Here is a 12,104-nt window from a genome sequence, read left to right as displayed (position 1 = left end):
CTGCTCTTTCAGCAGAGAGATGTTTCTTTCAGATGCTCTGTTTTACTTTAGGCCCTGGTATTAAGGGCACATGTCTTAATGCTATACGCAAATGACCAAGGAGACCTCATTTTGGCCTGCTTTGTTTCCTTTGGTAGCCCTCTACAGTGATACGTTTCGCCTTTCTTTCCTTCTTTCCTTCCTTCCTTCTTTCTCGGTCTCAGGGTTGCTGTAGAAGTGGTCACCACGATGACGTCAGCTGATGTAATGTGGCAGGATGGCACCGTGGAGAAAAACATTCGTTCCAATGAACTGTTTCCTGTCCATCACTTGGACAACAATGAATTTTGTCCTGGTGATTTTGTGGTAGATAAAAGAGGTAGGTAAAACGTGCTCTCTCTGGAGTCCTGTGCTTTATTTGCCTATGTGTTTGGATCTTCGGACTGTCAGGAACTTCTAGCATAACAGCAGAAAACTAGCAATTTCCATTGGTAGATTAAATCAGCCTTGATTTTTCCTAAGAATGCTAAGGCACATATCTTCTGTGTTACATTGGCCATTCATACAATTGTGCTTGAATAGGAGGTGAAAGAGGCTTGGCTAATCCTTAAGTTGGGTATTTTTTTTTCTGGTATTTGAAAATGTCTAAAAAAATGTTCATTTGCTTCATTATTGCCATGTTATTTTTGCCAGATGACATTTTTCTCTGTATAGCACATTGCTTTTCAGTGATCTCTAAAGTTCTGTCCCAGATGTTTGGTTTTATTTTTAAGGAGATGGGTGAAAATTTGACAATACTGTTCGTTTTTACCAAAAGGTTTACTTTCCATCTAAGCTCTGCTAGAGTAATGTTGCTTGCTTAATCTTCTTGCAAAAGAGCTTAGATAGCTGTTTCCAGTTCTTATCACTTCCAATATCAATTGGCCAAAAGATTGCTGTGGCTCAAAACTTGATATTATTGTAGTTTTGTTAAATGGCCAAAGTGTTCCCCACATGCAAGAGCAGGGAATTGAGGAGAGCCTCCACACATCTTCCAAGCCCCAAAAATTGAGTGGGCTCTCCATGATCTTGCTTCGACTTCAGAAGCAGTGAAAACCGAAGCATTTTCTGAATGCTTGCCAAAACTTTTAGAGACACTTAGAACGCCGTGGAGCTCTTTTCTGCTTTCTTAGACCCCTTCCACACTGCTCCAATATCCCAGGAGTCGATCCCAGATTATCTTCTTATCCCACAATATCTGGCAGTGGGGACTTATATAATCCTGCTTAAATCAAATAATCTGGGATCAGATCCTGGGATAAAGAGCAGTGTGGAAGGGGCCTTACTCTCTGAGGCTTAGCACACAGTGAAACAACTTCCAGTCCTTCCTACAGTTCTACTTGAATGCAGGAGTCCCCTTCCCCCACAGTTTTGCTTGGTCTTAAACTTAATTTTCTGTCAAACACCTCCACACACTCATTAATGTACACAGCTATTCTGAGAACACATTTTGACTGGCTGGTAAGGCCATAAGATACATGGAGCCTTTTTTGTATCAATAAAGAATGAACTTTGTACCAGTGAAGGGCAGATTCAGTTGCAAGCACTAGCAGACAGAGTAGCAAACACTTTGTATATTTTAAGGTGCTAACTCAGTCTTGCAGCTAGCCAGTTGACCTCAGTGAGTAGATTAGATGACAACAAATTTCATTAGCAGTCTTTTAAAAATATTTGAATGTTGGGTATGGGTATGATGTTTGATACCTCTTTGCAGGACAGTATAATTGCCTCACTCTGGTCTCTCTTGGGTCGAACATAGAAAACTCAAAGAAGATCTAAGTTAAGTCTCAGTGGGAATGTCAGGATAAGCCATGTGTTAGTAGATGAAATTATGCAGAGTAGATGCTGCTGCTTTCTTCTGCTTAGTGGTGTAACTTTCTTTGTTCACTCCTAAATAGCCCAGAGTTCTCAGGATCCTGGGATGTATGGCGTCGTACAATCAGGTGACCACATTGGCCGCACATGTGTGGTAAAATGGTTTAAGTTGAAACCCACTGGAGATGATGTTGAGGTAAGAAGCAAACTCCCAGTCATCTTGTCTTCTGTTTTTCTCTTCTCTGGAGTGCCTCTAAGACAGCTGCAGGGTCTTGATTCTGTAGGTTGTGTCCTGACAGGTTAATCAGACTATGAACTGACTTGAATGCCTGCTGCTGCCTTCGGCTTTTGCATACTGCTGAAGGTGCTCTTAATGTGCTTTACATTGCTGTTTAATCCATATTGAAGTTAGAAAAATGCATGTGCAGAAAATATTGTACTGGCCATTTTTTTATTTTCAGTCCCTTTCCTAATAATTTGTTTTTGAATTTTTCACCACCTTATCAAGATAGTGTATCTGTAAAAACCAAATAACTTTCCATCCTATTTTCAAGGCATTGTGTGTGTTGTTTCTTTTACTTTTTGATTCTCTTGACTTTGTCTTACTATCTTTTTGTTTTATTTTAGACATTAGATTAAAGGTTTTAGGACGGTGGTTCTCAGCTTGTGGGTCCCCAGGTGTTTTGGCCTACAACTCCCAGAAATCCCAGCCAGTTTACCAGTTGTTAGGATTTCTGGGAGTTGAAGGCCAAAACATTTGGGGACCCACAGATTGAGAACCACTGTTTTAGGGAATGGATTTCTGCTTGTGCTTTAACCTTCATTTTTGTTACAGTCTGCTATTTTAGATGCACTCTTGTAATTGTGAACTGATATGGGGGTTGTCAAACTTCATATTCAAATAATTCCCAACTCATGTAATTGGGTTGGGAGTGAATGAAAATCTGAATGCAAGCATTATAAAAGCTTGGAGCTGATACAAATGTAAAAATCCAGTCACCTCACAGAACGCTATCCCTTTGGCATGCACACAAATGTTACTCAAGTTGAATATTTGCTTCATTTGGGAAAGTAGCATGTTGATTATAAGGGTGGGCCCATACATTGTTCCTCTTGTCTCTGTTTCTTTGTTAAGCCCTTTAGGCTAGAGTGAACATTCAGTATAGATTTTTAAAATATACCACCACTGTTTGCAGTACCATGGGGGGAGGGGGGAGCTTGGTAATTTGAAAGCACTCCTGCATCATCTGAGAGTGCCTTCCTGCTTTTCAAATCATTTCTCTAAAGAATCTTTGAAACAGCACATACATGTGTGACTGTGCACCAAGTTCACCCCAGTACCAGACCAAACAGGAGAAACCATGAAATCTCTTTTAAAGAGGAGTCTCTTGAGTCACAGGATACTGGACTCACTATGAGTTAGAAGTATTTGTGGAAAGTGATGTGGGCTCATTTTAATATCTGTGTGTTCTTCGCCAGCTGGTTGGTGAAGAGGAGGATGTGAGTGTATACGATATTGCTGACCACCCTGATTTCCGCTTCCGCACTACCGACTTTGTGATCCGTATTGGCAATGCTGAGGAGGGTGCTTCAATTGGTGAGAATGAGGTGAGTTGTGGGTGGGATCTGCTGATGTAGAAACCATGACAAGGAAATGGTGCCAGGTACAATTGCAGTTCCTGACTTTGTCTTTGGTCTGAGAGGTATAAGGCTTGCTTTTAGTAGTTCTCTTAATGAAGTGTGTATTTTATTTAAGGGGCTCTTTCTCTTTACACTCACTCAGATTTCTATCCTTGCAGCAGGACAAGTCACGAATCAGAATATAATCCTCAGAGTACTGGAGTCCATTAAAGAGCTGTAGAATCTTCCATATATATGAATGAACTAAAGGCCTTAAAGACCTTCATACTTCTGTAATTATTTTGAAAACTTCTGGCTCTGGTAGAGTTTTGAGCTTACCAAGAATGGTCATAAGGCATTCAAACTAGCTTCTTCCTGAAGGCACCACTAGATGGCAATCTTTTCAAATACTTCCAACATTTTTTTCTCACAGTGGTGACATTAGAGTGCTAAGGTATATAGTTCACTAACTTTGCAGTAACTTGCTCACAAAAATTCTTGCGCAGATAGAATTCTATATAGAATTTCAACAGCAGCAGGAAATGTTACTATACTCTTGGCTCTATGTCTTTTATTGCCTTCTTAATGAGCTTTGCTTGGCAGAACAGTGCAAGTGACAGCTGGCAATCTAGAGTTTAGGATTGTGATGGGCCCTAATGCTTGTTGTTTTTCACTCCACAGCCCTCTGTGGGACAGGTGGCTCGGGTGGATTTCAGCAGCAAAGTGGAGGTGGTCTGGGCTGATAACTCTAGGACAATTGTTTTGCCACAGGTGAGTTCCCTCATTTGGTATGTTTGTACATGTTTTACTAGCTACTGGAGGAAGAGTAGGCATGAAGTTAGCCATACAAGGGTGGGCCACTTTGTCCTTCAAAAGTTGTTGGACTGCAGCTCACATAATCCTTCACTATTTGCTATGCTGTCAGGGGCTGCAAGGAATTGCATGTCAACAATATCTGGAAGGCAGCTATTTGTTTTATAGCAAATAGATTTGTTCGCCTTAAGCTGGAAGAGCATAAGTGGGGTTTTTTTGTTACTTTTTCACCATAGATGCAATAGTACTGGTCTTCCTGGCTTAAATTTGTCAGACCACTGATTTTAAGGGGTGGGGGATGTTGCTGTAGATGTGGAAAGCTTCTGAGATACATGTGGAAGCTCTGCTGAGTAGTCTGCAATCTAATTTGCAGTTTATTTGATGTTTTACTGATGACAGGCTTCTTTTGAATGCACCTGCAGAAATGCTCAGGGCCAGTTACATTCTTAGGGAAATGAATCATTTTATGATAGATAAAATTAAAATATCAATAAGTTTTTATCTCAGCCCTGCCTCTTCATTTCCAACTGGCTGTAGTTCCTTTGCCATAGCCAGAACTTACAGAAGCTTGCTGTTCCTTCAAAAGGCTGCTCATGTGCATGAAATGTTTGGCATTCAGAGCTTTCATTTACTAAACAGGGCAGTTCTCCTTTAATTGCAATAGAATGGTACAGTGCCTGAACTATAACAGTGGGATACAAAGCACTCTGCTGTCTTCCTTCCCACTCCTGTCACATGTGATCACATCACAGGAAGAATCCTTCCACAAAGAAAAGTAGTCTAGATACAGCAGTGCACCAATCTCTAATTACATGTGTTGTATATGCAGGAAATAAATTGTGACTGGTATGGCTCTGAAAATGACAAGAGGGAAATGTGAGAAATACAACTTGAACTAAATAAGATGACTAGTTAGAGGAGTGCAGCATCCTGAGGTCTTCAGTCTGGCAGAGTTAATGCATGTTGCTCCATAGACCATTGCAGAGTCCCCAGCACTGCCATAGCCTTTTCATAAACTGTTCTAGTTAACCTAGGATGCTCTAGTTTCGAAGGTAAAGTGCTGATTCCAGATCTCACGCACAGGCATTGCATAAGATCAGCAGTCAGGAAGCAGGACCCATTTGAATGTCATCTTTTCATTAGCTTTCCTCTCGAATATCATCTGAATGAAGGTAGCTGTGATCCTCTTATAAGTGGTTCTGAACCACCTTGTCTTGTTAAATAAAGGGAAAACATGTTATCAGACCTGCTCCTAATTTCAGCACTTTTGTACCCACCCTGACGCTGGTTCTTTTGTTTTCAGCATTTGTACAACATAGAATCTGAGATAGATGATGAGACAGACCTGGATTCCATTGATGGCAGCACTAGTGGTGCCTCCTCAGATGAATGGGAGGATGAGAGCGATAGCTGGGAGACCGACAACGGCCTCATGGAAGATGATCATGCAAAGATCGAGGAAGTTGAGCCTGAGGAACCCCCTGCAGAAGAGGTGAAAAAAGTGGAAGAGCAAGTACAAGGGGCTGTTGCTATGGCAGTGGCTGACCTAACAACAGATAAGGCCAGCAAGGAAGGTACCCCAAAGAGCTTCCGAGAGTTGAAGGAGGCCATCAAGATCTTGGAGAGCCTGAAGAATATGACAGTGGAACAGCTTCTGACAGGATACCCCACTTCACCAACCGTAGAGCCAGAAAAGCCAACCCGGGAGAAGAAGTTCCTGGACGATATTAAAAAGCTGCAGGAAAATCTAAAGAAGACTCTGGACAATGTAGCTATTGCAGAAGAAGAAAAAATGGAGCCCATGGCAGAGGCAGAGAAGAAGGAGGAAAGGGAGGCACAAACACAGACCGCAGGGCCTTCAGAATGGCCTAGTGAGACACCAGTGCTTTGCCAGCAGAGTGGAGGCAAGCCTGGAGTGACCTTCACCAGTGCCAAGGGGGAAGTTTTCTCTGTGCTGGAGTGTGCCCCAGGTGAGCGCAAGAGTAACACAGACAGCCTTGCTTGTTTATGTTTGAAGCAGGAGTGAGGAACCTATAGCCCTTAGGAGTGGCTACACTTAAGTTTCCATCAGTCCCACACCAGCTTGTTGAGGAAGGGTGAAATTGTAGTAAAAAAAATCTTAAGGGGCCACAAGGTCCTCCTCATACTTTTTTTAAAAGGAAGCAGTGCTTGTCAATGAGTTCTGTTGCCTTCCTTTGTCTTGGATGTATAAGCCTGCATATAAGGTGGGAGAAAACTTTGTGACTATATTCTTACTCTTTCAGCTCCTGAACCTAAACTACAAAACCAGAGCTCATAAAATCCATTTTTTCTCAAAGTTTGCAAAACAAAAGCACCCACTTTAAAAAGTATACTTTTCAAATAGTTCATGAAAAGAAAAAATGGAAAAGACACACAAACATTTTTATTTAATTGGAAAATAGCTTGAATGCCCATTTCATCTGAAATATCAAAGCAGTATAGATTTTAAATGTGCATAAATATATAATTTTCCAGCAAATTGGAAACAACTAATTTAACTATGCACTCTGGACACAGAACAGAATAAACCTAATATTGGAAAAATTAGAACCTAAGTTAACCTTGATGTTGAGTGACTTTTACAGACTTGCCCAACACTTAGCCAGCATTTAACCTGTTGAACACACACACATAATAATTGTGAAAATATTTCCATATTTGTGAGGGAAACAGCAGCTGCCATTGTTGAGCATTTGTTTCCGTCATGGATCTTAAACATTCACATTCATGTTAATGCAGTAACTGGTGCTTTTCAAAGTAATAGTCCCTGGACAAGTGCTGGTCTCTGAGAAGTTTCTATGGAGAAAAAGACAATTGTAACCATTGGGCACAGATTTAGTACCAATCCCCGGCACATTGGAAAAGAATAACTGCTGGTCCACTACATCAGACAGCATGAGAGAAAAGCTGTGCTGCACACTAGGCTATCATAAAGTCAGGTGTCTGGTGAACTGTACAGGCAGTCCCCGAGTGACAAACATCTGACTTACAAACAACTCATAGTTAAGAACAGGGGTGATGCAACAGGGAGTGAGCTAAATCTACCTGTTGGAAGGGAAATTCACTCCTGAAAGAGTTATCATGGGGGAAAGGTGTCTCCTCTAAAGCTTTATCAATAATTCTTGTTTTCACAACAAACCAAATTTTTCAAAATTCAATTATCACAGAGACAGAAAGTGAGTAAAATCTTCTGAATAGGGATACAGATAGCAAAACAAACACCGCAGGAGTGTTAACCCTTCCCTATGCTACCCAAAGCTAAAACAGATATTTTGGACTGGAGTTATATTTTAAAATGTAGCTGTTCTGACTTACAAACAAATTCAACTTAAGAACAAACCCAATAAAAGAAGAATGCATATTAAAAATACTAGACACAATGAATATGGACAGGCTAGCATAACATTTGAAGTCACACCAAGGCAACAAGATTGCAACAAATTGGACTTTTTTGGCAAACTTTTTGAAAACAGAAAAATAAATATATAAAGACGGAGTGAACAAAAATAAATGTTATATAATAGATAATCAACCCAGATGGAAAAATTGGAAGTCAAAACAAAATTTTCCTCAAAATCTTTTTCCTCTCCCCCTACCCCCTTTTTTCACTAAGGGGATTGTCTCTCTATTTTTAATATAAAATATTTTTTCCTCACTTTCATCCCCACCCATATCCCTATCCCTTGATTTTCCTTAAATAAAAATGATATTTTAAAAAAGAACAAACCTACAGAATTAGTCTTGTTTGTAACTTGAGGACTGTCTGTACTCTGTTCAAGATACCAATGATGAAAAAATTCCTCAGTCTGCTCAGGCTACACATTGCATACTTTGATAAATGAAATTCAAAGACTTGTAAGTTTTTACTAGTCTAAGGAAACCTTACCTGGAAATGGTTTCCAGCTTTGCGTTTAGCGTTTAGGGTTTTTGACCAAAGAAACGGGAACATTGCTTCTCTGTGATTCATTAATGTACTGTCTTTATGTTTTCTTGCCATATCAGATAGCCATGCTTTTAAGAAAATGGAATTCCAACCTCCTGAAGCCAAGAAATTTTTCAGCACAGTGAGGAAAGAAATGGCATTATTAGCAACCTCATTGCCAGATGGCATCATGGTTAAAACCTTTGAGGACAGAATGGTAAGTTCACGAAGGGTACATCCTTGCATGTGTTTTGCCATTTATTGAGATTGAGCATCCTTGTTAGAAGTTAACCTTGTAAGATTCTGTTCCACTAAGTTATTTTTTTAATGATAGAGAGTGCTTAATGTGTTTATTATTCTCATTTTTCTCATGACAGTGCAGGAGGTGGTCACTAGTTCTCTACTGCACCCTAACTGCTTTTGACTTTCATAGCTTGTGTAGCCAAAATGAATAATGCTGTGCCAATGCCTTCATCTGTCACATGAGAGCTGTGTCCACCCATCATAGGTTAATATAAAAACCATAGCTCTTTTTTTTAAAGAGAAACAATGCAGTTCTGTCTAGGAAGCATCTTTAAACACCTGCAGAGCTCATTAAAACAAACTTCCTCATTCCTTTATGGTAGTAATGCATTGCACAAGCAGAGTTTTTGACCTACCCTGGCTACAGCAACAGCAAATGTTTGCCATGTTGCCATTTTATTCCATAAACTGATAAAAGTAATACTTTGCGGTACTTGCCAAGGGCTATCCCATGTACTTGAGCTCAGTGTTCCTGCCCTGTTATTTTTTATAAATATGACAACTGCATAGTAATTGGATAAAGGTGAGACCCAGTGTAGTGCAGGGGTTTGAATATTAGACTATGACTCTGGAAATCAGAGTTCAAATCCACACTTAGCCACAGAAATACATTGGGTGATCCTGAGCAATTGACACTCAAAGGAAGGCAGGCACCTCTGCACAAATATTGCCCAAAAACCCTCATGATAGATTTGCCTCATGGCCACCAGAAGTTGAAAGCAACTTGATGGCACAGTTTTTGTACATAGTGGTCAGTTGACTTCTAATAATAGGGATTATTTTTTTTTATAATTGGTCCACAGATGTTATTGAACAACATCTCTCATCACTTTTGATTATCCTTCATGTGTACTGGGGATGATAGAAATTGCAACCCAACAGCACTTTTGGCTCTGGGGTTGGAGAAAGGTTAAAGGACATTTTAAGTCAGACATTATATCCACAAGCCTTGTGTCTAAATTCAAATTGCACTCCCCTGACTAAGCAGAACAAACTGCAGCCTTCCAACTCCCATCAGTTCTAGTCATGATGTGTAATCATGAAAAATACAGGATCAGGATTCGGACCATGGGCTGTAACCTCTTTCCACATGTGCTCTAACCTTTTTCCAGGACCTCTTTGCAGCACTTGTCAAAGGACCCACACGTACACCGTATGAAGATGGCCTCTTCTTATTTGACATCCAGCTCCCCAACATATACCCAGCTGTCCCCCCTCTCTTCCGTTACCTCTCCCAATGCAGTGGACGCCTGAACCCCAACTTATATGACAATGGAAAGGTCTGCGTTAGTCTTCTGGGGACATGGATAGGCAAGGTAATGTTGCTTTGGAATTTTCTGCCTATATTTTTATTGTCCTGACACATCTAAATACCACAGTATAATCTAAGACATGATTGCTTTGCATCCTTCTACTCACAAATAATCTTATGTATGCTACTCTGAACCATGTGTTGGTTGAAAAATGGGATAGTAAGTGAGTAAATAAATGCAACTTCATTCAGAAATCATGTCTGATGTACTATGACTGTTATTGTTTTGGAAGTACTTCTTTGAATTGATGTGCCTTATATACTCGAGTATAAGCAAACAGGTGACCATCCCTCATAAAAACACTGAAAAACACAGCAGAAGAGACTTTAAAAGCCAAAAAAAAAATACATTACAACGCATGCGCAAAACCACACATATATATGCAAACACACATATATACACATATACACAAATACGAGGGGTATTTTTTAAGTAATGTCCGTTGGAACATAAGTACACAACGAAAGTTTATTTCAAAAAAGTAAATTTATTTTCAGAAAGTATATACTTCACTCTATTTTTCGACATAGTTGCTAAGTTTGTTCAAACACTTATCATACCTCTGAACCAATTTTAAAATACCCTCTTCATAAAAACTTGCCGCCTGCTCCGATAACCAAATCATCTGTAATCAAAGAAGGGCGACCAGAGCGGTCCTCATCATGAACGTTGTCACAGCCATCTTTGAATTGTCGTACCCACTTAAGCACTTTGCTTTCACTCATAACAGTATCACCATACACTTCACAAATCTGTCGATGAATTTCTGCAGCAGGCAGGTTCCTTGCTGACAAAGACCGTATCACTGAACGAACCTCACGTGCGGCGGGTGAGTTGATAGTCTTAAACATTTTTAAAGCACAGAACAGAACCGTACAGGTTAGCTACAGAGCGGAAACTGAGCACAGTTGTTCCTGAGGCATGCCGGTACACGACGCACGCGCTCGTTGCGGTATGCGCGCGAACTACTAGTGTTAAAACGGACCTTGCTTAAAAAATACCCCTCGTATATACACACACAAAAGACATATACACAGACTGGGCCACAGCAATGTGTGGCAGGTGACAGCTAGTTTCAAAATAAAAATAGATACCCATAAAATTACATTAATTGAGGTATACAGCTTCTCTTCTCTTCTTGGCACAGCAACCCAACTGCTGTGCTAAGAGGAGAGGCCATGTGTCTTCCTCTCCTCCTCTCTCGGCATAGAGATCCAGCTAGATTGCTGGAGGCACTCAGCTGTTAAAAGCTTACAAAGGGCTTCTTTCAACCCCACGCCTTCCCGCCAGGACCCTCACTCGAGTATAAGCCGAGGGAGGCTTTTTCAGCATGAAAAATGTGCTGAAAAGCTAGGCTTATACTCAAGTATATACAGTATTTCCACAGTCCAGGCAGAAATCTCAGAAGAAATACCTTTTTTGTAGCTAGATGGTGCCAACAATCATTTGTTGTTGGGCATCACTTGTTATACTTCACAGGGAAGTGGCAAGTGAAGCAAGTCAGAAATGTTTCATTTCTTTTATGCATTATTTCAGAGTTCTTTCTCAGTAGAACTTGACCAGTAATGGTACTGTGATATTTTTGCTTGAGTTAACCTTGACGTCAGAAATCTGTTAACTAACCAGTCTGAGAGGGGCACTCATCCTAAAATGGTGGGACAAGAAGCCATCTTTCTCACACTACCAGCTTCTTGTGCTTTAAAGAGGTTGTTTTCTATGATAGTTATGGCTAGATCTAATTCTAAAGCAGGATTGGCCTTAATGTGTTTATCAGTAGGCAGTATACACTGCAACTTATATAACCATATCATTTAGTGCAAGAATCTTATGGCTAGCATTGTAATTTATTCCTTGCAATCCTCCCTCAATCATGCCATGAGCTTCATAGTCATAGCCAGTTTTGCTACAGTGCTTGATATCCGCATGCCTATCACACGGAGTCTTTAATATAATATGGGGGAAGCAGACCATTGTGGTGTAGTGGTATGAGTATTGGACTATGATCCTGGAGACAACGGTTTAAATCCCCAATCAGCGATGGAAACCCACTAAGTGACCTTGGGCAAGCCACCTATTCTCAGCCTCAGAAGAAGGCCCCCTCTGACCAATTTTTGTCAAGATTTGCCTTGATAATTTCGCTTTAGGATAGCCACATGTTGGAAATGACTTGAAGGCACACAACAACAAACGTATACACATATTATGCTATGTCCCACAGGAGGAAAAGTACCACCTATAACATTGTCATGCTGCGTAACCAGCAGCTAATTTGACATGCT

General features: G+C 40.4%; 1 protein-coding gene across 1 annotated transcript in view; it reads left to right on the top strand.

The window, feature by feature from the left end:
* Window positions 1-12,104, top strand: part of UBE2O (ubiquitin conjugating enzyme E2 O) — an 83,303-nt gene that overhangs the window by 65,574 nt on the left and 5,625 nt on the right. The window contains exons 11-17 of the mRNA XM_060764607.2: window positions 204-358; window positions 1,917-2,029; window positions 3,313-3,441; window positions 4,135-4,224; window positions 5,570-6,236; window positions 8,290-8,426; window positions 9,625-9,828. Coding sequence (XP_060620590.2) covers window positions 204-358; window positions 1,917-2,029; window positions 3,313-3,441; window positions 4,135-4,224; window positions 5,570-6,236; window positions 8,290-8,426; window positions 9,625-9,828 — 1,495 coding nt within the window. The remainder of the gene's footprint in view (window positions 1-203; window positions 359-1,916; window positions 2,030-3,312; window positions 3,442-4,134; window positions 4,225-5,569; window positions 6,237-8,289; window positions 8,427-9,624; window positions 9,829-12,104) is intronic.

Source organism: Anolis sagrei, chromosome 2 (genome assembly GCF_037176765.1).
Source record: "Anolis sagrei isolate rAnoSag1 chromosome 2, rAnoSag1.mat, whole genome shotgun sequence".
NCBI lineage: Eukaryota > Metazoa > Chordata > Lepidosauria > Squamata > Dactyloidae > Anolis > Anolis sagrei.
This window is presented reverse-complemented; position numbering and strand designations above follow the sequence as displayed.